The sequence below is a fragment of the Psammomys obesus genome, unplaced genomic scaffold, assembly GCF_907164565.1.
Source record: "Psammomys obesus unplaced genomic scaffold, mPsaObe1.curated_primary_1811, whole genome shotgun sequence".
Classification (NCBI taxonomy): Eukaryota; Metazoa; Chordata; class Mammalia; order Rodentia; family Muridae; genus Psammomys; species Psammomys obesus.
Window position 1 is genome coordinate 21,804,310 of NW_026596079.1, and position 22,810 is coordinate 21,827,119.

Consider the following 22,810-nt stretch of genomic DNA (forward strand, 5'->3'; position numbering starts at 1 on the left):
AAAAAAAAAAAAAAAAAAAAAAAAAAAAAAAAAAAAAAAAAAAAAAAGCTAAGTTAAATCTGCAAGTAGAAAAAAATGTTAATTGATAATGACAAGTAAAAGAAAGTAAACACATACTAGTTTGCCTCTTTGACCCCACAGAACAGGAAATGAAAATATAAGTCTTCAAAATATCTTTTAATAAATTTGTCTGCATTTATGAATATGGTTTTATTTATTTCTGCTGATTGATAAGATAAATACTGAGGCCTTGGGCCTTCGGGGCTTGACAGTTCCCTGTCTAATTACACATTTGCAGTTTAAATCACGGGCCAAACGGTGAGTTTGTTATTTGACACCGCAAACGCTTTGGTTTCGTGACCATTACTGGCTCCCAGACCCTTCGCCCCTTACTCCAGTTATACCTGGCTCCTTGTCTTCCACACTTACACAAACGTGATTCGCCTAACACTTAACATTCCTCCCTTCCTTCCCGATCTTCTCTTCTCACCCAGTAAATTTCAGAAATGTTTCACACATCAACTAGAAATCAGGAGCCAAAACCAAAGTCGCTGTTTTATCGAGCTGGCTCCGCCCACTGACGGCTGGAGGAGACTTCCGGGTTCCGCCTCTTCTGCGGAACTTCCTCTGTCGTCACCGGTCAGAGGTGACGTTCAAGATGTCGGCCGGCGGCGGCGTTGAGCGGCTGTAGAGTGGCTCCTCTGTGTGACAGGGACCGGACTGAGGCCGCTCGGAGTGGTCGGGGAAGGGGCGCGAGGCCGAGGCCGGGTGGCCGGGCGCTCCGGGTCCACGGACCGCTACCGGGAATGCGCCGCAGCCCCGCGAGCAGCCGGGAAGGCGAGCCCCGTGCGTGTGCTTCATGCCGCCCACCGGCATAGAGTCCTCCAGGATGAACAAGAAGAAAGGAGATAAAGGCTTCGAAAGCCCACGGCCGTATAAATTATAAGTACCTTTAAAAGCCCCCCGTGTATCTCACTTCTCTTTGATTTTGTTTTCATTGATTGTGTGAGTGACTTGAGCCTGGGGGACTAGTGGGAAATTAAAGAGTCCAGTGGATATGATGTTTGTAGGGTGAAAACGTTTTGAATTGACAGACAGTACTCAGCAGATTTAACCCTCACACCCTCGCCACACACAAAATGCAAGCTTATAAACCTTTCTTAAAGTACCGCTATGTTTTTGTCAAGACAAACCTTTTCATGGTTGTTGCTAGATTTAAAATAAGCAGATTACTCATTTTGTAGGGTTTGGAAGATACAAACTTCTTGTATGATCTTTGAGCTGCTTAGACCATAATCTTTATTTGTACTCCGATAGAGTCATGCTTTCATTTAATAATAGTACTTTCCTTTCTTTTTTTTAATATACAACCCATCAGGTCGTCTGTATCAACAACATAAACTTCCAGAGAAAATCTGTTGTGGTAAGATCATTTCCAGTTGTCCTAACAGTTTAAGTCGGCCTTTCACAGTTCTTGGGATCTCTATAAACTTACAGATAATGGTGCCTCAAGAGTAAGAAATTAGAATTCAAGTCTGTTTGATCAGATTCTTTCACTATATGTGTTACCTCAGTTCTCCCAACCCCTCCCTTTCCTGATTAAAATGTTCATATGTTAAGTATGTTATGAAATAGGAAGCCCTTTCACATTGTGCATTAGACGCGAATAAGCCTGTAGTCATAGCAGTCTTAGGCATTAGTACATTGGTAAAGATCCTTAAAAAAGTCATTGGATCCAGCTACTCACTTACGGAATTTCTTTTGTAGAATTTGTCACAGATTGCTATTTATCTTGAGTTTTGGGGCTAGAACACGTTAGGTGGATTATGTAGGGAATGTGGAAGAATTAGGGAGTATACTTAAGGTTTTACATTAGCAGTGGAGGAGTGTCAGGAAGTAGCTCTCAGTGAAGCTTAGCCCCATGAAAGTTCAGTAGAGTCAGCATGCTTGATTGAATTATAGTGAATGTGAGTTGAAGCTTTCCTGTCTATAAGACATTCCTTAAAGTGTGTATATACTACCTAATAGACTCTTCACTGTAACCTCTTGACGTAGATAAGATTTCAGTCCCAACTCTATAAATGAGGGAGCTGAGAGGTTAAGGGGAAAGAAGGTAAATATGAAAGGTAAGAAGGAGAACAGCTGTTGTCTACATGTAGTCTAGCAGAAGAACCTCTGGTGGCGATTGCTCACATTTTTGTGTCACCACTTTTCTGTAATCCACAAGAAATATCCTGTTGCTTAGATTTAGGATATTGACATAGAGAAATGAGCAGTCCACCTCTTCCACCATAATAGCCCTTACTTCACTGTACAGAGACCTATTATTACAACATATATAATGTTCTAGGGTCAAACAAGTAAATATTGGTCCTAGTCTAATATTCTTGATCTATAGTACCATTTAATGACATGACCTCCAAGTACTTCCTGCCTGACTACTTCTGGACTCTGGTAATGTTGTGAGAGCTCAGATATTCTGTCACTTCCAAGAACCAAGCTCTGATAATGCCAACAAGGTTTAGGGCTTTTGTTTTTGTTTTCGGAACAGACAGTGACCTGGCATATGGTTGCAGATCCTTCCTTGCTAGTCTCAGAAGATAGATTCAAGAGGCTGTGAGGTAGAGACTGGCTTCACATTTACCCAGAAAGCTCTCTTCTAGGACTGTGAACTGGCTTAGATCTAGAAATAGATAATCTCTGCTATTGTAATTTGAGTCAATTATTTTCCCCAGTAGACAGAATTTTTTTCTGTTTATTGGACAACACCATCATTATATACCTATTTATATCTTTCTTCAACACCAGATAATCAGTTAGCTGTTATGTTTATTCTATGGATCAAAGTACTGTATTTAAGATGGGTATAGTGGTACCTGCCTATAATACTAGCACATAGGAGGTTGAGATGGGAAGATCAATTGAGCCTAGGAAATTTAGATCAGCTTGAGCAAAATGGAGAGACCTCCTCTTAGAAAAAAAACAAAAACCACCGTGGTGGTACACACCTCTAACCCCCATACTCTGGAGGCTGAGGCAGGGGGAATTGGCGGTTTAAGATGAGCCTGGACTATATAGGGGGATGCTGTTTCAAAAAATAAAAAAAATAAAAGGGATAAGAGATTGAGTGGTGGTCAAGATTTGGGATGAGCAGAGAAGAAAGACCCAAAATGTGCAGGATGGCTTTTGGGGGCAAAGGAGCAGTCTAGTTTTTGATTGACGAGAGGGGCTATATGAGAACAACTATAGACATTTCAATTCATGATGGCAATATCAGCAGTGTGGAGGGGTCTTTCAGATTTTGATTATTGTCCTGGAGTGGAGGAACTCTGGCAATTTAGGTCAAGGAACTTGAAGTCACTGTTCTCAGAAGGGCCTCTGGCCTCTGCCACCTATAGGCATGTGCTCCACGCCCAATAGGATCATACAGTTAGTAGGTGGTGGGTCTGGGACTCAAACATAAGGGGTTTATTGCCAGAAAAGTTGCATTTATGTATAGGTGTCCACTGCCCTGGCTTTTGTAGTATTTACTGCATTCAGTCTGATAAATGGCCAAGAAATCAAAGTGAGTGCCTATTTCCTTTATTTAGTTTATCATAAGTAGAGTAGGCAGCTTCTCTTGGGCATTCAGGAGATTTCATTTAAGTATGGTAAATAAAGAGTTTTCAAAAGGATTAGAAGACACGAGATAACTAGTTGTGAAATGCTGGGAAAAAAAACCTTAATAATGAAAGGAGCAATTTTGAAATGTTAGATGATCTGAGGATTTCAGTTACGTCAGTGGCTAAGGATGTTAGACTGACAGTTTGTGAAGTCAGTCCAACCCCCTGTGCCTGATGCCGAGATTAAAGGTGTGCACGCCCACTCCTAGCCTCAGATTCATTTGGTTCTACTTTCACTTACCCTAAGTTCATTTATATAGGGTGGTCATTGAGTGATTGACAGGGTAATTTAAGACAATTTGGCCAAGTCATGATGCCGTACAACTTGAATGCCAGCACTAGAGGCAGAGGCAGGCATCTGAATTTGAGGTCAACTGGATCTCCATAGAGAGTTTAGCCCAGCTAAGACTACATATAGGGAGGGAGAGTCTATAGGGCTTCCTGCTACATTGCCTTATGGTTTACACCTCTTCTTTTTTCAACACAGGATTTTGCTATGTAGGGTGGGCTGGCTTCGAACTTGTGGGCATCCTCCTGCCTTCACCTCTAGATGTTACAAGCATGTGTCACCATGATTTGTACTTTTAAATACAAAGCTTTTGTAAACAATATTTTGGTGTTTGCTTTCTACTCTTAAGTCATTGATTAATGTTGATCTTTTGATTTAAGAGTGTGTGCCTCTTATTAGGGAATTGGGAGCATAGTGGCTGTAAAATTGCATGTTTTTGAGGAGCTGGTCTAAAGGTTATACAGAAAATATTCATGAATTTTCTTTAAAGCCCTTGTGCCCAGAGGATTATAAACTAGTATAGAGAGATAGACCTAGATCTCGCTAGCATTTTCTTAGCTTCATTAATTTATGTATAAAAGTTAACACTTAAAATACTCTCCAGTGCTACATCTCTCTTAGGGCTTGTGCTTTTGTGCAGAATGTTTCAAGTAGCGCTTTTTTTTCTAAGAGTTGGTATTCTCAGAGTTGGGATTATAGAGTACCTAAAGAACGTAGTATGGTACCTGATGTGTAGCAAGTGCCATTATATCTAGTCCTCTATGCTGACTCATTGCTTGTATATACTCCTGTTGGAATCTCTAAAATCCTCATACTTGCTACGTAGCATCAGAAACATTTTCTGCCCCCCCCCCCCCATAGTTCATGTGTAAGCATAACAGTTTTCAATCAAGCATATGGAAATCACTGGACATGCATCCCATATTTCACCTGTCTTTTCCATTTGAGTCAATGTAGATTGTTGGTAAGAGTATTTGGCTGTCAGTTGTATAATAGTTTCTTTAAATGGACTGCACGCTCCTTCGGTAGCATGGTTGACGTGTTTATGACATGGCACTGCTTGGCAGGAAATCATTCAGCATTTGGAAGTACATACATTTCCTTGTTTATCTCCTGCGAGGAGCCTCATACTCGTTAGCTTTAGTAGTGTAGTTTTTTAATCCCAAGTTCTTCGTGCCATCAGAATCTTTTACATCAGTCTCCTGGTTTTGTCTCTATCCTTTACCATTTTTTGTTTCTCTAGCCCTTTTTCTTTTCTTTCCTTTTTTTTTTTTTTCAGTCTACTCTTGTATTTGAGACTACTAAAGGTTTTTACTTTTCTAGTCAACAATAGCTTACTTATCACAGGTAGCACAGGTGAAGGAAGGACCAGACTGGTAAAGACTAGATAAATCGTTCTCGTTCAGTTTAGTCACTGGCACAATTAATGTGTGAAATGAAGATTCTTGGAGAGCACTCACGTGTTTGTAGCTATTTAGAATTTTATCTTTGGAGGTAGCACATAGAAGTAGTAATTAAAAAATATATATATATATGTATGTATATATTCTAAAGCATTCCGGCATTTATTATAGCTCTTGTTTATTGTTACAGGGATTTGTGGAGCTCACTATATTTCCTACAGTTGCGAACTTGAATAGAATCAAGTTGAACAGTAAACAGTGTAGAATATACCGGGTCAGGATCAATGACTTGGAGGCTGCTTTTATTTATAATGATCCAACCTTAGAAGTCTGTCACAGTGAATCAAAACAGTAAGTTATATATGTTAAGAAGTTGATGTTTCTGAGTCATTCTGTCACTGTCACTGTTTTTAAAGATAGGGTTAGTGTTTTCTCCCCCCAAAAAAAAAAAAAAAAAAAAAAAAATATATATATATATATATATATATATATATATATATATATATATTATTATGTAGGCCTATATGTTGTATAATTTTTGTTGCTTTTACTGTTCTGCAAATTTTGCTCAAGATTTCCCCACCTTTGTCTAACAGTAAGTTATTTAATTTCTCTGCTTCATACTACGACTTTAAAGAAGTATTATCTGGGAATTTTCAGTACATTTATTTTTGGTACATTATGTTAACTATGTTTCTGTTTTAATGTTTTTGTAAGTGTTCACTTTGTAAATACCAAGAAATTGTTTCAACGAATTGAATAGTCACCATCATCTTCAGACCAGATATACTTTAAATGTTTTCGCTATTTTATAGTCTGTTAACTTTAGTTCACTATTTGAAAGTATCTTATGAAATATTATATCCACTGTCAACTATTTGGGGGTATTTTTTAAAAGCTTTGATAGCACTAAGTTATATTATTTCCATGATTTTTGGTGTTTTGTAGTGGGATGCCAAGCTTATTTATAAACTTTTTAGTCAAGATGGTATCTTAACTAGCCTAGGATGTGTCATACTGCTTTAAAGCAGTCATTCTCAAAGTGTGTTCCCAGACAAGCAACATCAGTATCATGTAGGAACCTTCTCAGATTTGCAAATCTCAAGTATTAGCCCAAACCTACCTACTGAATCAGACAGGATAGTATTCCAGAAGTTGTGCTAGGCAAACCTAAGTGATTCTGGTATGGTCTAAAGCTTTACAGTGATATCAGAAAAATAGTGATTTTTGTCATCCAGAGTTAATGAAAGATGTTAACACAGTGATCTCTTTAATAGTTCATTGTAGCTCTTGGTTTTCTTCCTTCCTTCCTTCCCCCCTACTTTCCTTTTCTCCCTCCTTTTTTCCTTTCCTTTCCTTTTTTTCTTTCTCCTCCCCCCCCTTTTTTTCCTTTTTCCTTTCCTTCCTGTTTTGAGCCCAGGCTGCCCTTGAACTCACAGAGATGCTCCTGCCTCTGCCTCTACAGTGCTGGGTTCAAAGGTGTGCTCTACCATGTCCAGCCATGTTAATAGCTCTTAACATATTGAACAGCATAAGGAATAGTTAACTTGGCTAAAAAAAGTATTCTTACAGATTGTGTAAAAAGACATAAAACCTAGAAATAATTGATGCCCATTGATATTTAGAAAGATCTTGGTGAAGTGTGTGGCTTGTTTGTATTACTAATTGGCTTTTTATCTCCCTAGGAGGAATCTTAATTATTTTTCCAATGCGTATGCAGCTGCGGTTAGTGCAGTTGATCCTGATGCAGGGAATGGAGAACTCTGCATTAAGGTTCCCTCAGAGCTCTGGAAGCATGTTGATGGTAAAACACTGCTATTATATTAATAATACCTTGAAAAAAATCCTGTTAAATTTAGAAGCCAGAAAGTTAGCAATGCCTAAACTATAGACTAACCAGTGGAAATGTACAGAAGGAGTTGGAAAAGTCTTTACTCCTTTAGGGTCCTGGATTGATAGGAATATGTTGTCCATAGGCTATTAAAAAATTAACTGGTTTCACTGTTTCTGTAGTCCTGTGAAACTGCTTTATAGATGGTAGGCATGTTCTCTGATATTAGGCTGTGCCACCCGCTCCTTTCATTTGTTTTTTTTTTTGTTTGTACATGCCTCCCTGGAACTCATGCTGTAGACCAGGCTGGCTTCAAACTCAGATCTCTTTGCCTGTGCCTCCTGAGTGCTGGAACCAAAGGCAGGTACCACAACACCCAGCTCTGTGTTGCTCTTTTGCTGAAAGGTGTTTTAAAGATCACGTGGCTAGAGTATGCGCCATGCGGTGTCAGCTCCACTTAGAACAGTAGCATGTCAGCAGCATCAGCGGTCCTAGTCCCCCTTTTTTTAGAAGAGCTCTCTTAAATTCCACAAGGTTGTTCACTCAGCCAGTTTGGGATAGATCAGAAGCTAGAATGCGGGCTCTGCCCACATGCTCTGTAATACTCAGAGTTTATCCTTTGTAGATCTTCACTATTCTTTCTCTAAAAATTTAGCCATTAAAATTATTGTTTGAAAACTTTTCCTACCTTAGTCTTATGAACGTCAAGGAAAAAAGAAAGAAAACACTTTGTTTTGGCTTTGTTTTCAGTGTGTTTAGGGGCAGGCAAGAAAATATTGGTATTCCTCAGTTTAGGGCACATGTAGAAGCTTATCTTTGTATGTGCATGCACTTGTAATATGAGGGGAAAATTAAAATAATTACTTTTAATCTAATGCTAGCGAGGCTTTTTTTGTTTGTTTTCTTTTGAGACAGGGCTTTTCTGTGTAACAGCTCTGGCTTTTCTGGAACCTGCTGGGTAGACCAGGCTGGCCTCCAACCCACAGAGGTCCTTCTGTGTCTGCCTCTCAAGTGCTAGAACCAAAAGCATGCGCCACCATGCTCTGCGAGGCTGTTTCACTATATGGAAACAAAACATATTTTAAAAACATAATGGATGGTGCAATTTCATCAGTAATCCTCCCCACCCTACTTCCCTTCTTTTAGTCTCCAAAGTCAAATAGAGTTGACAATTTGGGAAAAAAATAACAAAAGGAGAAAAACTTGAAAAATAGAATTGCAATTGGCTTCGACAGGCTTTAAAGCAGCCATATTAGGGGTTTTGAATTTTTTTCTGGAAACATTACATGTCAGAAATGTTGAGAAGAGAATATCCTGTGAGTGGTGCTGTGCTCTGTGAGAGACTGCAAGCAGCAGCTTATAGATGGGAGGCAAGCTCTCAACCAGTGTAATTGGAAACATGCAAAAGCCTATGCTGTGCCAAGTAGCACAGTGTCTTTGTTTCTATATGGTGGAATTTGATCCTAGACCTGTAACATCTTGGCAAGTGCCCTGCCACTGGAGCTGCATCCAGAGCAGCTCTGTGGTTTCTTAATACAGTGCTCAGGCTGTGGTTCTCCTTGTAGCATCTTTATTATGTAGGTTACTGTTGCTTATTTACATGTCAGTAAATGTATATACTTATTTATTGCAGAGTTGAAGGTCCTGAAGATACATATTAATTTTTCTTTGGATCAGCCAAAAGGAGGTCTTCATTTTGTGGTACCCAGTGTAGAGGGAAGTATGGCAGAGAGAGGTGCTCATGTCTTCTCTTGTGGGTATCAGAATTCTACAAGGTAGATTATAAATTCATATATTTCAATTAACTTAATTTTTAAAGTTACATTTGTATGTTTTGAATATGCAGTGTATTTATTTAGAATGGCAGGTATAAGCTTGATTCTCCCTATTCCCTACAAAGCTGCTTCTGAGTCATGCTGTGTTGGTTATTCCTTTTCAGTCTTGTCATTTTTTTTCATCTTTCCCTTTAAGGAATGGTTTTGAAATAATCTTCTAAGCTCTATTCTTTAACTTTATAGTGAAGTTTAGAAAACTACAACATTTAAATACAAAAAGATAGTAACTTTTCACAAGTGAATAAACTATTGAGCTCACACTCAGATCAACACAAAAAACATTAGCACTTGGCAGAGTCCCTTCTGCTTCCGGTCAGCTTGCCACCTGGCATTCTGTCTGGTTGCCCTGTTCTTAAAATACCATCGGTTGTGCTTGGTTTTGAACTTAAAATGGACTCATTTGTGGGTTGTGTTCTTTGTGCTAGCTTTTTGTTGTTATTTAACATCGGTAGGTTTACATAAAGACCTGTATCTTTATGTAAAATTGTAATCTAGTCAGTCTTATGTTCTGTAGTTCACTATGTTATTGAAATGTTTTATAATGTGAGTACTTTTCCTCAGATTATTAATTCTTCTAAGCCAAAGATTGTGTTTTAGAATTGTTTATATTTTGGTGCCATGTACTGATTCTATCATATCCTAAGAACTGACCAGAGATTTTAAATGTAAAGTATAATCTGTACTGTCAATCTGCTTGCAGATTTTGGTTCCCATGTGTTGATTCATACTCTGAGTTGTGTACCTGGAAGTTAGAATTTACAGTAGATGCTGCAATGGTAGCTGTGTCCAATGGAGATTTGTTAGAGACGGTGTATACTCATGATATGAGAAAGAAGACGTTCCATTATATGCTTACTATTCCTACTGCAGCGTCCAATATCTCCTTGGCCATTGGACCTTTTGAAATACTTGTAGATCCATATATGCATGAGGTAAGTCATTTTACTCGTTTATTCTCCTCTGTACTTTACTTAGGAAGACAAAGGCACAGATAAATAGTGCTGCCCTTAAATGTCAAGACTGTCAATAAAAAGAAAACGTTTCACATCACATTTATTTGAAAGGAAACATTTTGATAAGTTTGTTGGCTAGGATTCTAACCATACCTTAGTATGCTTAAGTGAGAATAAACCTTGCTATTTATTTCTTTTTTTTTCTTTAAAAATAAGGTCTCTCTGTGCAGTTTACACTGACCTTGAAGTCATGTGTTCCATTATACTGTGCCTGTGCTTTAATTTCAGAATTGCAGTTTTTCAACTTCTAGAGATGGGACATAGATGAAATTAGTGATAATGGTTAATTTTAGAAACCAGTTTACACTCTATTTAGGGTGTGCTTGGATTAGTTTTTTAATTTTTTTTTTTTTTTTTTTTTTTTTTCTGAGACAAGGTTTCTCTGTGTAGTCTTGGCTGTCTTGGACTTGCTCAATAGAACATACTGGCCTTGAACTCACAGTGATCTACCTGTTTCTGCTTCCCTGGGTGCTGGGATTAAATGTGTGTGCCACCACACCTGGCTGTGGTTTGTTGTTTTTTTTTTTAATGCTAAGTACTGTATTAGAAAAACATTCTAAGTTTTCGTATTTTTAAAATACTTTACTTACATTTACGTACATTTTTCTAATCAGAAAATATTTCCTGTTGGCCTTGACTCCATTTGTGGTTTCTACTTTTGAAATCCCGATCTTTCAAACTATTTTAGGGGCTGATGAATAAGGAGTTAAGTCTCGCGCCACGCCAACTTTATTCAGAGCGGCTTATACCTTGAGGGTTAAGAGGGGGACATGAGTAAAGTGTGCAATCATAGGGTCCGAGCACATGTGGGGGACAAGCTGTTTGTGGCTGCACGTGGTAAAAACTTGTTTTTCCATAGAGGCATATAAGCAATAGCCAGGTGTAATCAATACTCTGAAATAAACTCACGCCTATCTGCTACACCTGGGAGGGAAACAAAAGCATTTCCCAAGAATGATTCCATGTTTTTGAAGAAACTGGTCAGGGTACAAGACTCTTGTCTTGGTTTCTTGGGAGTTTTTCCATAAGCACTCAGAATTCTCATACAACTCCATTCTTGGAACATGGAGTGCTGGAATTACAGAAGTGTGCCACCACTCCTGGCTTCTTCATTCATTTGGAATAGAATCTTTTCATAAGACAGTCTGTGATACTTGTTTTGAATTTAGCTTACTGTGAAAATCATGACTCTTATTTCTGTTGAGTATTTTTTCCCTCCTTACTACAGTATGTTTCACCTGTGTTCAACTCACCAGCATTCAGTCTGCAGCTGAAACATAATAGGATGGCTGGAATTCTAGGTATACAGACAGCTCTGTCTGATTAGCCTTAGCTGGTTTATGCTGTCACTGTGTAGCTGAGGCTGACTTCAGCCTCTCAAGAACTAGAATTACTGTTATGAGCCGCCATGTTGGGCAGCATAAACTGTTAATTTCTAGATTTAGTTTAGTGCTACTTGCCTAGCATGTGAAAGACTTTGGGATCAGTTTTCAACATTGTACACACACAAAAATTACTAAAATATTACTATAAACTATGCAGTAATCACTAGGTTTGGACACATAGGAGATTACTCTAAGCCTGAAAATTTAATACTTTCTCATTTATGCATAAGAGAAGAAAATTAATTTGGAACCACTTTGTTTTCATTGTGTGTAAGCTTTTGATATAATCCGTCTTAAATTTAATTTTTTAGTACAATGAACATTTTGTAAACCTGATCTGAAAAGCTCACGAATTTTACAACAGCTATTTTCAACATTATGCAATTTATTAAAAAGTGAATACCTTTTCTTTGAATTTTATCCTTTTATTTTCAGGTTACTCATTTTTGTTTGCCTCAACTTCTTCCGCTACTTAAACATACCACATCATACCTTCACGAAGTTTTTGAGTTTTATGAAGAAATTTTGACTTGTCGCTATCCATACTCCTGTTTTAAGACTGTCTTCATTGATGAGGCTTACGTTGAAGTGGCCGCTTACGCTTCTATGAGCATTTTTAGGTTAGTGTCTCTTCAAATGGGGAAAGCCTAAATTAGAATAACGATGAAGTGAAAAGCTGTTGACTGGGCAGATTTAAGACTGGTTTTGAACTTCAGGTATGATTGGTATGATTTGAGTTTATAGATAATCTGGTATTTAAAAAAATGTTACAGCTCAGCCTCCTATATAAGGAAGTAACACATCAATAGTACCTTCCTCCACAGTTAGCATTCACATTTCCGTTTCTGGTTTAGTTTTTAATGTTTATGAATGTGTAGTTTTCACATATGGGTAATTAGTATGTCTTTTTGGTAGCACTATAAAAATGTACTGGTGTCATCAATTTGTCAAAATACCGTTTTTTTCCCTTTGTTTCAGTCCTTCTTTTTTACCTTTTTTTCCCCCAGGGGAAAGTTCTAAATTTATAAGTTTTATATGTTAGGGCCATTGTTTTGTTTTTTTCCTGTCTCTTACAAGCTCTCATGTGTAATGCAGGACGCTAATACTGTGCATGCTCTAGGACAGACTTGGAAAAATCAAATGGAAGAATGCATTTAGAACAAGAGAGTGTCAGCATTTGCTAGTAGGAAAAGGCTTTTATTTTTGTTACTGGTTTCTGGTTTCTGGAGACAGTGTCTCCTCACTGTGTGTTTCAGGCTCCCTGTATTCCAGACTGAATGCTAGCTTAGGGAGTGTGCCTCTGCATCCAACTTGGGAAAAGGATTTTGAAATTAAGTAACCCCATTGTATTAGGATTCATTTCTGAGTAACACCGTTTCTTCCTCACTCTACAAAATAGTGACTTATATTTTTTATAAAAAATCAATGCAAGGGGCTGGAGAGATGGCTCTGTGGTTAAGAGCACTGTCTGTCCTTCCAAAGGACCTGGGTTCAAGTCCCAGCACCCACATGGCAGCTTACAACTGTCTGTAATGCCTATTCCAAGGGATCTGACACCTTCACACTCATGCACATAAAGTTAAAATCAAAATACTGTTCTTTGCTTTAGGCAGATTGTGAATTTCAGATAAATTTTGAAAATATTAAAATAATTTTGGGGAGAATATTCTTAAATTTTTCTTCTGCATTGAATTGAACCTAAAATTATATTGCTTTAGGAGTTCAGTTACTGTGTTTTGACTGTCTGGCTGTGCATCCCTTGGTTCTAAATTGCTTCCACGTCTTTGGTTTTCAGCACAAATCTTCTGCACAGTGCCATGATTATAGACGAGACGCCGCTGACCAGACGCTGCTTAGCACAGTCCTTAGCACAACAGTTCTTTGGTTGTTTCATATCCAGGATGTCTTGGTGAGTAATTTCAGCCAAAGGATCAAGAAAGCTGGCCTCCCCTCCCCTCTTGGTCTTTGACAGGGTTTCTTGTGGCTCATGCTGTCCTCAAGCTTAATATATATCTGAGTCTGCCCTTAAACTGATGCTGATGATCTTGCCTTCATTTCACATCCCCAGGGGATTACTGGTATATGCCACCATGCTTCACTCTTACCTTTACTTTTCTTGCATTGGAAGTTGACTATTGCCCATAATTTATAAATGTTTGGATTATTTTGAGAGACTGTCTGGAGAAAAAAGAAAACAGTAAAATTTTATCTTATTTATTTTTTAATGGCTTTGAAATCAGTATAATTAGCAGGGCATGCCTTTAACTTCAGCACTGAACAGGTAGATCTCTGTGAGTTAAGGCCATTCTGATCTATGTAGCAAGTTGAGATGAAGTCCCATTTACATGGGAGACCCTGTTTGAAAAAAACAAAACAGTAGAGTTACTTAAATAATTTACTAAAAAGATAAGAATTTTGAAAAATGTCTTAGCTGTATATAATACATATTTGGATATAGAGAAAACTAATTACAGTTCTAATGTGAGTGTTCAACTGTGGAAAAATTTTTGAGATGATTTTTTAAAGCAAAGTAATTGCCTTTAACAGTAATAGTAATGGTGTAGGAAGTTAGCCTTTTAGTTTAGATTTTTGCCAGTTCTGTGGAAAGCAGAGAAGGGGAAGCATACTTGGTGCTAGGCGCAGCTCAGGGGTACAGTGCTAGGCTCTCAGCTGGAGCCCCAACACTGGAAACAGAAAACCTTCATTTTCTTTAACTTGAGATGAATTTTGTATTGTCTGTTTTTTGAGAACTAATCTTATCTTACACTATTCTGCCTGGCTTAGAACTTACAATGTAGACCAGGTTAGCCTGCCATCTGCCTGTCTCTGAGTGCTAGAATTATAGATGGAAGTCACCATTCTTGGCTACTTGAGTTAATTTACAGCTCTGTACAAAACTCCCTTGAGATTGTAATTTTTTATATTAAAATTTTTTATATTTTAATAACGTAGGGCTCCACTTTTTTTTTTTTTAACGTTACTGTGTTTATATGGTAGATATATATCAGTGAATGAGTGGTTGCTGCCAGTTGCCTTTTTTTCTGGAAAAAGTACAAACATTAAGCAGTTCAGCTTAAGGACACTGTAAAGCCTGGGTTTTGAGAATTGTGCCTGGTTGTCACAATAAAGAAGGTGGGATTGGAGTTTCCAGTAACTCAGGGCCTTGCTCATGCTAGTAAGCACTGTATCACTTGATATATTCCCAGTCCAAGAGCGTGGATTTTGTTTTGATCTTTTGAGATAGAACATTACCTAGTCGACTGTGGAGCTAAGGGTAACCTGGAATTCTTGATTGTTCTGCCTCCAAGTGTGAAGAGTGCCAGCACACTAGTACATGTAAACTTTTGACTGTGGCTACGTACTTCTTTAGTGCAGACAGTCTGAACAGTGGCGTGCAGAGAAGGACCACTGCCGCCGTGAGTGCACTGCTCACTTCAACTTTAGAGGAGATGGTAAAGCAGTGTGGGCGCTTGATTTTCTTCTGCACTACAGAGCAGGCCCAGGAATGCAAGCATGCTGGGAAATCGCTGTCACTGAACTATACTGGGCAACTCAGCCTAAAGCATTTAAAGAACCTGATAATATGCTAATAGCCTGCATTTCCTATAAGACAACATGTGGCACATATCACACTGATTCCATTAGTTTCTTTGACCCTGCTTGGACAGTTGAACAGGCTTTTTTTCCCTTGTTTTCCGCGACAGGGTTTCTCTGTGTAGCCTTGGCTGTCCTGAACTTGCTTTGTAGACCAGGCTGGTTCCGAACTCACAGAGATCTACCTGCCCCTACTTAACTTGGACAGGCTGTAATGATTAAAAGTTTTATTGACTTTTCCTTAGGTCTGATGAATGGGTGCTGAAAGGGATCTCAGGTTATATTTATGGACTTTGGATGAAAAAAACCTTTGGTGTTAATGAATACCGCCATTGGATTAAAGAGGTAAACAAAAACTAGGTTTGTTCTCTACTTGTTAGTCAGTAATATATGCTAGTATCTTCCTGATTTCCAAGTCTTTTGTCCTTTATTTATTCTACTTATTTATGTGTGTGTGTGTGTGTGTGTGTGTGTGTGTGTGTGTGTGTGTGTGTGTGTGTGTGTGTGTGTTGGGGCCAGTGCACATGCCAGGGTGTGTATGCACTCAGAAGACAATTTACTGGACAATATATTTCTCCTTATACTGTGAGTCCTGGAAACCAAGTGCAGGTGCTTAGGCGCTTTGGCAAACTCTTTTACCCACTGAACCATCTTGCTAGCCCTCTTGTCCTCCATTTTACTAATTGTAAAGAACTAGCTAATTCTTTTTTAAAAAAAAATGAAAATTTTATCCTCAGGAAAAAAAATAAAACATTATAACTATTCTTCCTCTGTTTGTTTCCATATCTTTTAATGGGGTGATGATGGTGTGGTGGTAATGTCTACTCCCCTGGGGATAGTGGCACATCACTCATGTAGTGTGAACGGTGCTTCACATGTAGTAGTTAGTTATATGTCAGGTAGCCTTCAACAGCTACTTTATATTCTTTCATTGACACAGTATTTTCCTTTTATTTAAAGATGAAGGAAAAAAGTATTTCTATATCTATTTCTCATCGTGCACATAGATATTTTAATGGTATCATTGAATTAGATTAGATCTTTAAATTCATTATTTTCAGAAAGAAAAATCCCTACCCTAATATCATTATTAAATTAGCATTCTGTCCAGAGAGGTCATACATTCAGCACTGGTAGAGCCCATTCTTCATTTTAGAAGAGGGAAATAACTTACACTTGCAGTGTGTAATACACTACTACTGACTATCTTAATTCTTTTATTGTCCTCACTTTACATATGAAGAAACTAAGGCACATAGATGTTAAATTATTTAGTAAAGTACATGGCTAATCAACTGTATTGCTAGGATCCAATTAGCTTTTAGCCGTCTTATAATGCTATTTACTTTTCTTTTCTCTATATTATTTAAACTATTCATGAATGTCCAACATAGTTTTTTTTTTTTTTTAATTTAAACTATAATGGGTATTATATATTACAGAAGAACAGAAATAGGGTAATTTCAGGACAACCAAGGCTACACAGAGAAACCCTGACTCAACCTCCCCTCCCAACAAAACAAAAACAAAACAAAACAGAACAGAGGAACTTTAAATTGATAGATTATTAACATAGCTCAGACTTGCTTCTTTTTAATTGCCTTAGTCCTCAGATGCAAAATATTAATCAATTTAGAGGACAAGTTAGGCTGAGAAGAGACATAAGGAGAAGTTGATGTTCTGCTGGAGAGCCCTGAAGTCACAAAATAGAGATTTTTGAATCTTAACATTCAGCCAGCTGTGTATTTCGTTCTGTTTATAAAAACACTAATTATTCTGGAAAGATAGTTTACTCATCTTACATTTACATCTGATTCCAGGAAAGCAAATTTGTAGAATAATAATAAAGATTGTTGCATGAAGAAATTTTCAGTGACTCTTATTTTTGTATCTTTTTAGGAGCTAGATAAAATAGTGGCATATGAACTGAAAACTGGGGGAGTTTTACTGCATCCCATATTTGGTGGTGGAAAAGAAAAGGATAAGTATGTTACTGTTCTGAGGTGATATTATAAACCTCATTTTATGGGCTGCTACTTATAGGACCACGTGTTTCTTAAGGCTGTCTAAGGCCAGAACCATAATGATAGCATGACACTGTAGACTGGCAGTGTTGTTAGTGCCCCTCATTGCTTTTCGGTTGTGTCTCATAAGATGACCGTAAATGAATTTGAACTTAGAAATGTAAGGTTTTTCTGTTTGATATGCTAATATTTCTAATTCATCTTCATCATACTAGTCATGTTCAGACCTAACTCTATGGAAGTGGTTATTGTGCTTATTGTGATGGTTAGTCTCAGTTGTCAACCTGATTCAGTTGAGAAATGCTGAGGGGATTGGTAAAGAGCACTTCTAAGTCTGGGAAGATGATTCCAGGAGGACTGAGCAGACGAGAAGCTTTTTGAATGTGAGCCGCTATCCTGTAGCTATAGGAGGCACATGGCTAGAAAAATGAAAGCAGTAGAGGAGGAATCCTGCATGCATTTTCTTCTTCTTCCTGGCCTCCATGAGGCTGTAGCTGTGTTCTGCCATGTCCTTCTCACAAACGTTGGGTCAAACTGAGCCGCAGTAAATTCTTCCGCTTCTCAGTCATTTTGCTCAGGTTTTTGTTACAGACAAAAAGTTTAGCACAGAAAATTCCTGCCAGAGGTAGAGCTGTTACTGTCTCTAAACTAAACCATGATTCTTATGTTTTGAAATTGAGTTTTGAAAGGAATTTGGAATAGTTGGGAGTTTTGGGCTTCATTGTCTCTAGAATGCTGTAACTTTAGTGGACAATACTGTTGGGAGCTCAGAAGACCAAATGCCAAGATAAATATGGATTGTAAAGAGCAACTCAGGAAGTTTATGGTATGACTAAGAACTTTATCAGAAATTGGGCTAGAAATTGGGCATGTCAAATTATAGCAAAGAACAGGCTACATTTGTCTATCTTGAAATTTCATGGTAGCCCATTTTATAAGCTTTGGTATGGATTTTGCTGGCTGTTTTCAGACAGATGTACTGTGAAAATTGTGAGAAAGAAACTTAAGTTTGGCCAGAAAAGAAACATAAAGTCAGGGCCAATAAAGGTAGCAGCTGAAGAGATTAAGACTGTTAAAGAAGCAAAGTATTTTAATCTGGGACTATAGAAAAAAACCCTGAGGCCTTCTCAGGAAGTGCTTGTATCCTCACCTGTCATGTGTCTAAGGAAAAAGATTATAAGTTCACTAGAAAGAGTTCGATTTGAGAAGCAAGCTCTAGAGCTCTCTGAGAGAGCCTGGCTCCCCAGGAACATGCTTTCCTGAGTTCAGCCATATGGGTACCCACAGGCAATACAGCTGAATCCTGCTGCCTGATTGAGGTCATTGAGACCTGAACCCAGATTGCAGTGGAAGACCTGGGAGGCTAAGCAGTGTGTGGCAAGGTCAGGCTCCCTTAGCTAGCCTCTGAGATTGCAGTGCATAAGGGCACAGGAATGAAGCCACAGATGTAGTCAAGACTGCAGGAGGCTAGAGATGTGAGAAACCTACAAGGGAAAGCTGCAAGGAGCCGAACCAGCCCAAGACAGAAACCACATGTGTTATCAAGGCGAGACAGCAAGTGCCAGGCTGCACAAGAAGTTTGGGACACATACCTGACTTGTACAATAAGGCCTAGATGCTAGACATGGAATGATAGTATATAATTGTTACTCTGCTGTGCTTTGGTTTGTTTTGGTCCTGTCCTTCTGCCATTCTGTATCTCTGTTTAGGAATAAGCAAGTTGGCACTTTGAGGGTGTTGGCACAAAACCACAACTCAACTCTAGCCTCAAAATGGAATATAAGAGCTAGTTTATCCCAGAGCCAGATAAGGGTGCTTGCTCCTGTCCCAGGAACACAGATGCAGGGTTCCCCAAATACTGTATTTCAGTGTAGCAACAGTTTTATGACTGCTTATGTTAACAGAACACAGAAAGCCATACACCAGCGTACCTTTCAAATATGTTGTTGGTACTCATATCACACCCGGGGATTCTCCCATTCATTGCCAACTGAGCTGCACCCCAGCCTTCTGCTTGGCTCCCTCCCTCCCTCCCTTCCTTCCTTTCGTTATTTTATGTGTATGGGTGAAACTGAATTTGGAGGGAACACCACACAAACATCAATTGTGAGAATATAATTTGGTATACTTTTAAGAGGTATTTAGAACTGATCAGTTTTAAAATGGGTTGTATTAAGATAGCAGCAGTTCTGCTCAATGTATAGGATCATAAAAAACACCTTTTAGGTATTTGTTGTATGAAAATATTTGTATAAAATTTACCATAATGTTTTAAAATAGTGGAAAATTATTGTCAGCTTAAGTTGCTTACATTAAATTTAAAGTCTGTCTTCTACTTTGTTCTTTAATAGTAAGATTTGTTATATTAAGTGAATCTACTTTTTTTCAGCCCCGCATCTCACCTCCACTTTTCAATAAAGCATCCACACACACTGTCCTGGGAATACTATACTATGTTTCAGTGTAAAGCTCACCTTGTGATGAGACTGATTGAGAACAGAATCAGCATGGAGTTTATGCTGCAAGTAAGTGGCTAGCATACAATTTACTGGGCAACAGTAAAGGGAATGGAGTCTTTTGAAACCTCAAAGCCTGTTTCTGGTGACACACCTCCTCCAATAAGGCCACACTTCCTAATCCTCAGACAGCTACCAACTAGCAACCAAGTGCTCAAATGCCTGAGACTCATGGAGGACATTGCAGTTAAATTATCACATTATCTTCCCTGTCTCCCAGAGGCTTGTGGCCATGTCATCACATAAAATATTCTAGTTCAACTTCAACAGTCCCAGCAGTCTGTCAGTCAAAATGCTGTTTCAAAATCCAAAATCTCTTCTGAGATGCAGACAGTCTCTTAATTATAACCCTCTGTAAAATCAGAAGCAAACTACGTACTTGACAATATGTTATTCCAAAAAGAGGAATAGAAGCAAGACCGAAGCAAGAGGCAAGACCGAAGTCTAGAAGGACAAACTCCAAATCCCTTAACTCTGTGTCCAGTGTTAAAGGCTTAGTTGACTTAGCCCTTCCAGCTTTGCTGCTTTTAACATACCTCTGTCTCTTCAGCTGCACTCTATGTGTGCAGCTCGTGTTAATGGATTTCCATGGCTCTGTCGCCTTTAGCATCTTGGAGTCTCCAGCATAACTCAGGCTTCATACTTGCAGTGTCAAAATGTTTTCTGAAGGCCTCAGTATAGGAACTCCTTTGCCGTCCACCGGGCCTCAGATGTTCTATTTAACACCAGAGGAAGACTGCACAACCCATTACTTCATTGCTCTTCTTAAGTTTTGCTATATTTTAAAGTAAGTTTTAGTATAAGTAGTTAAAATATAGATGATGAAGTAGCATCAAGATAGTTCGATTACTTGCATAAATACATAGTATGACTTTGTGTTTTGGCCTCTTTCTCCTGCCCCATTCCATTCCATTCTGTCTTTTCTTTAGTTTTCTTTTTGAGATGCTGAGGATGAAATATATGGTCTTGTAATTACTATGCAAATGCTATACCACTGAGGTACATTCCAAAACTAATAGATGCATTAAAAATATCAGCTTTCTTTACCCCCTCATTGATAACATTCTTAAAGACAGGCTTAAAACAAAAAATTTTTAAAAATTATTTATGCTGAGAAAGTAGTACATTGAGAGTTGTTGCTTAATGTAGGTGGGGTGTAATGTGATATGAGGTTTAATCCGTGATATGGTAAAAATGGAAATACAGCTTTTCTCTAAAGATTGAAGAACAGAAATATAAAATGAGAAAAGTTTGCCATGAAAGGACATTTGTACTTTCTAGAATGATAGAGATCTTTATTAATAGTCATTCATGAATTCACTTTTGTAATGCTAACTAGCTGTGATACTCTCACGTGTGCTAGGTAAATGTCATCCCACTAAGCCACAGCTCCTCTCCTCTTCCCTATTCCCCCTTTTAAAGTAGAAGAACACATGAGATTTATCACATATCTGAAATGACTAGGTTCCTAATGAGTATTCTTAGTTTTGAATACTATGTAAAATTTGGAAGAAATATTGTGCTTCTAATTCTTAATAAGCAATATTGTATCTAGCTCATTGTTAGTATTCAGTAAAGTTTCTCTTATATCCTGGTTAAATATTTCTGTGTTTCTCTTGCTTATAGTATTTAACCCAAAAATTGCAGTTGATATCTTTTGTATATGATCACATGATGCTCCAGTGCAGACTGGGTGCAGTGTACCATTGGAAACTGTTATACACGCTTCTGTCATTGTAGGTTTTCAATAAGCTGCTAAGTCTGGCCAGCACTGCTTCATCTCAGAAGTTCCAGTCACATATGTGGAGCCAGATGCTGGTTTCCACCTATGGGTTTTTGAAGTCCATTTCCAACGTCTCTGGCAAAGACATCCAGCCCTTAATAAAGCAGTGGGTGTATCCTTTTGAGTAGCAGCTCAGAAGCATTGAAGGGAATAGGCTAGGTGGGAGATTGGAAAGAGGGAGGGGATCCATTGATACTTAAGAAACGGAAATAACTGAGCTGTGACCTTATCTTCTAAAGTGCCTTCCAAAAATTGGGTTCTGTTTCGTGTATAAACATTGATGTTTCTATTTATGAAATTTGGCATATTTTGTACTTTTTAATATGAACAGGTTTCATGGTGGATAAGGTAAATACTCTAGCAGACAGGCTTATAGCATTACTTGTAAGATGAAATGGTCTGGTGATTTTGAAATGTGCTCGGGGCTTGGCACAACTTGACTGGTATCTTGGAACTTGGCAATTTTTGCATTTTTCACTTCAAGGTACTATTGAGTAATCCAGTACAGTGGCATTACTTTAAAACATAAGCTTTTCAACATTTTAGAAAAATTGCTCAATCTGGGAAACAGTTTTCAAAAGAATTTTGAATATTTTGCCACCTGGGATAGAATGTGTACTTTGAGACGTTGCTTTAGTGGGAATACATTTGAAACTTATTAATGTAATACTGTTTTGTTTTGTTGCACATTTTCATTTCAATGTATAAAATTTCCTTTACAATTCTTCAGAGACCAGAGTGGAGTGGTAAAGTTTTATGGAAGTTTTGCATTTAATAGAAAACGAAATGTTTTAGAACTAGAAATAAAACAAGATTATACATCTCCTGGAACTCAGAAGTATGTGGTAAGTGGTTTTCTAGCATAGCATTTTGCACTGTTGTCTCCAGTGCCAGCTGTAGAAAGTAAAAATGAGTGTGGGGCTATATATTGTTTTTTTTTTTTTTTTGTCCTATAATTATTGTGGCAGTATTATTTTTACCCGTTATCACAATCAAATAAGACACTGACATCTGTTAGATTTTATAATTGCCTGATTTACCTTGGGTCAGGTAGATATTTCTACCTACGCTATCTCAATAACCTCACCATCTATTTCCCAGCCTCCATCCAATGCTATCCATCTCAATCATCCTCATCTGGTCTACCTTCCATCCATACTCCCAATATACTTGTTTATATTTTTCATCTTGTTTTCTCCATCTACACCATCCTTGGGAGTCGTTCCAGCCCACGTGGTCCTTCCCCATGCTAAGCCAATGTGGAGTCTTCCTGCCTCCTCTCTTCCCATCTGTCTCCCTCCCCTGACTCTCCTGTCCTTCAAAGCCTAGGAAGCTTACCCATGCTTACCCTACACAGGTATAGGCCTTTATTTTTTTATTTTTTAAATTTATTAAAATTTATTTATTTTCTATCCTAGCTGTAGCCCTTTTCCAAATCCTGCCCTCCTTCTCTCTTCTCCTCCCATCCCCTTCCC

The 22,810-nt window shown here is 38.2% G+C and overlaps 1 protein-coding gene across 2 annotated transcripts in view; it reads left to right on the forward strand.

Annotated features, from left to right (window-relative positions):
* Positions 1-653: 653 nt before the first annotated feature.
* Positions 654-22,810, forward strand: part of Taf2 (TATA-box binding protein associated factor 2) — a 62,135-nt gene continuing 39,978 nt past the window's right edge. For both annotated transcript variants that reach the window (XM_055626570.1, XM_055626571.1), the window contains exons 1-13: positions 654-942; positions 1,369-1,423; positions 5,545-5,705; positions 7,040-7,158; positions 8,819-8,960; positions 9,721-9,952; positions 11,854-12,038; positions 13,214-13,327; positions 15,258-15,357; positions 16,912-16,997; positions 19,426-19,561; positions 21,293-21,447; positions 22,066-22,180. In XM_055626570.1, the coding sequence (XP_055482545.1) occupies positions 860-942; positions 1,369-1,423; positions 5,545-5,705; positions 7,040-7,158; positions 8,819-8,960; positions 9,721-9,952; positions 11,854-12,038; positions 13,214-13,327; positions 15,258-15,357; positions 16,912-16,997; positions 19,426-19,561; positions 21,293-21,447; positions 22,066-22,180 (1,683 nt within the window). In that variant the 5' untranslated portion in view covers positions 654-859. The remainder of the gene's footprint in view (positions 943-1,368; positions 1,424-5,544; positions 5,706-7,039; positions 7,159-8,818; positions 8,961-9,720; positions 9,953-11,853; positions 12,039-13,213; positions 13,328-15,257; positions 15,358-16,911; positions 16,998-19,425; positions 19,562-21,292; positions 21,448-22,065; positions 22,181-22,810) is intronic.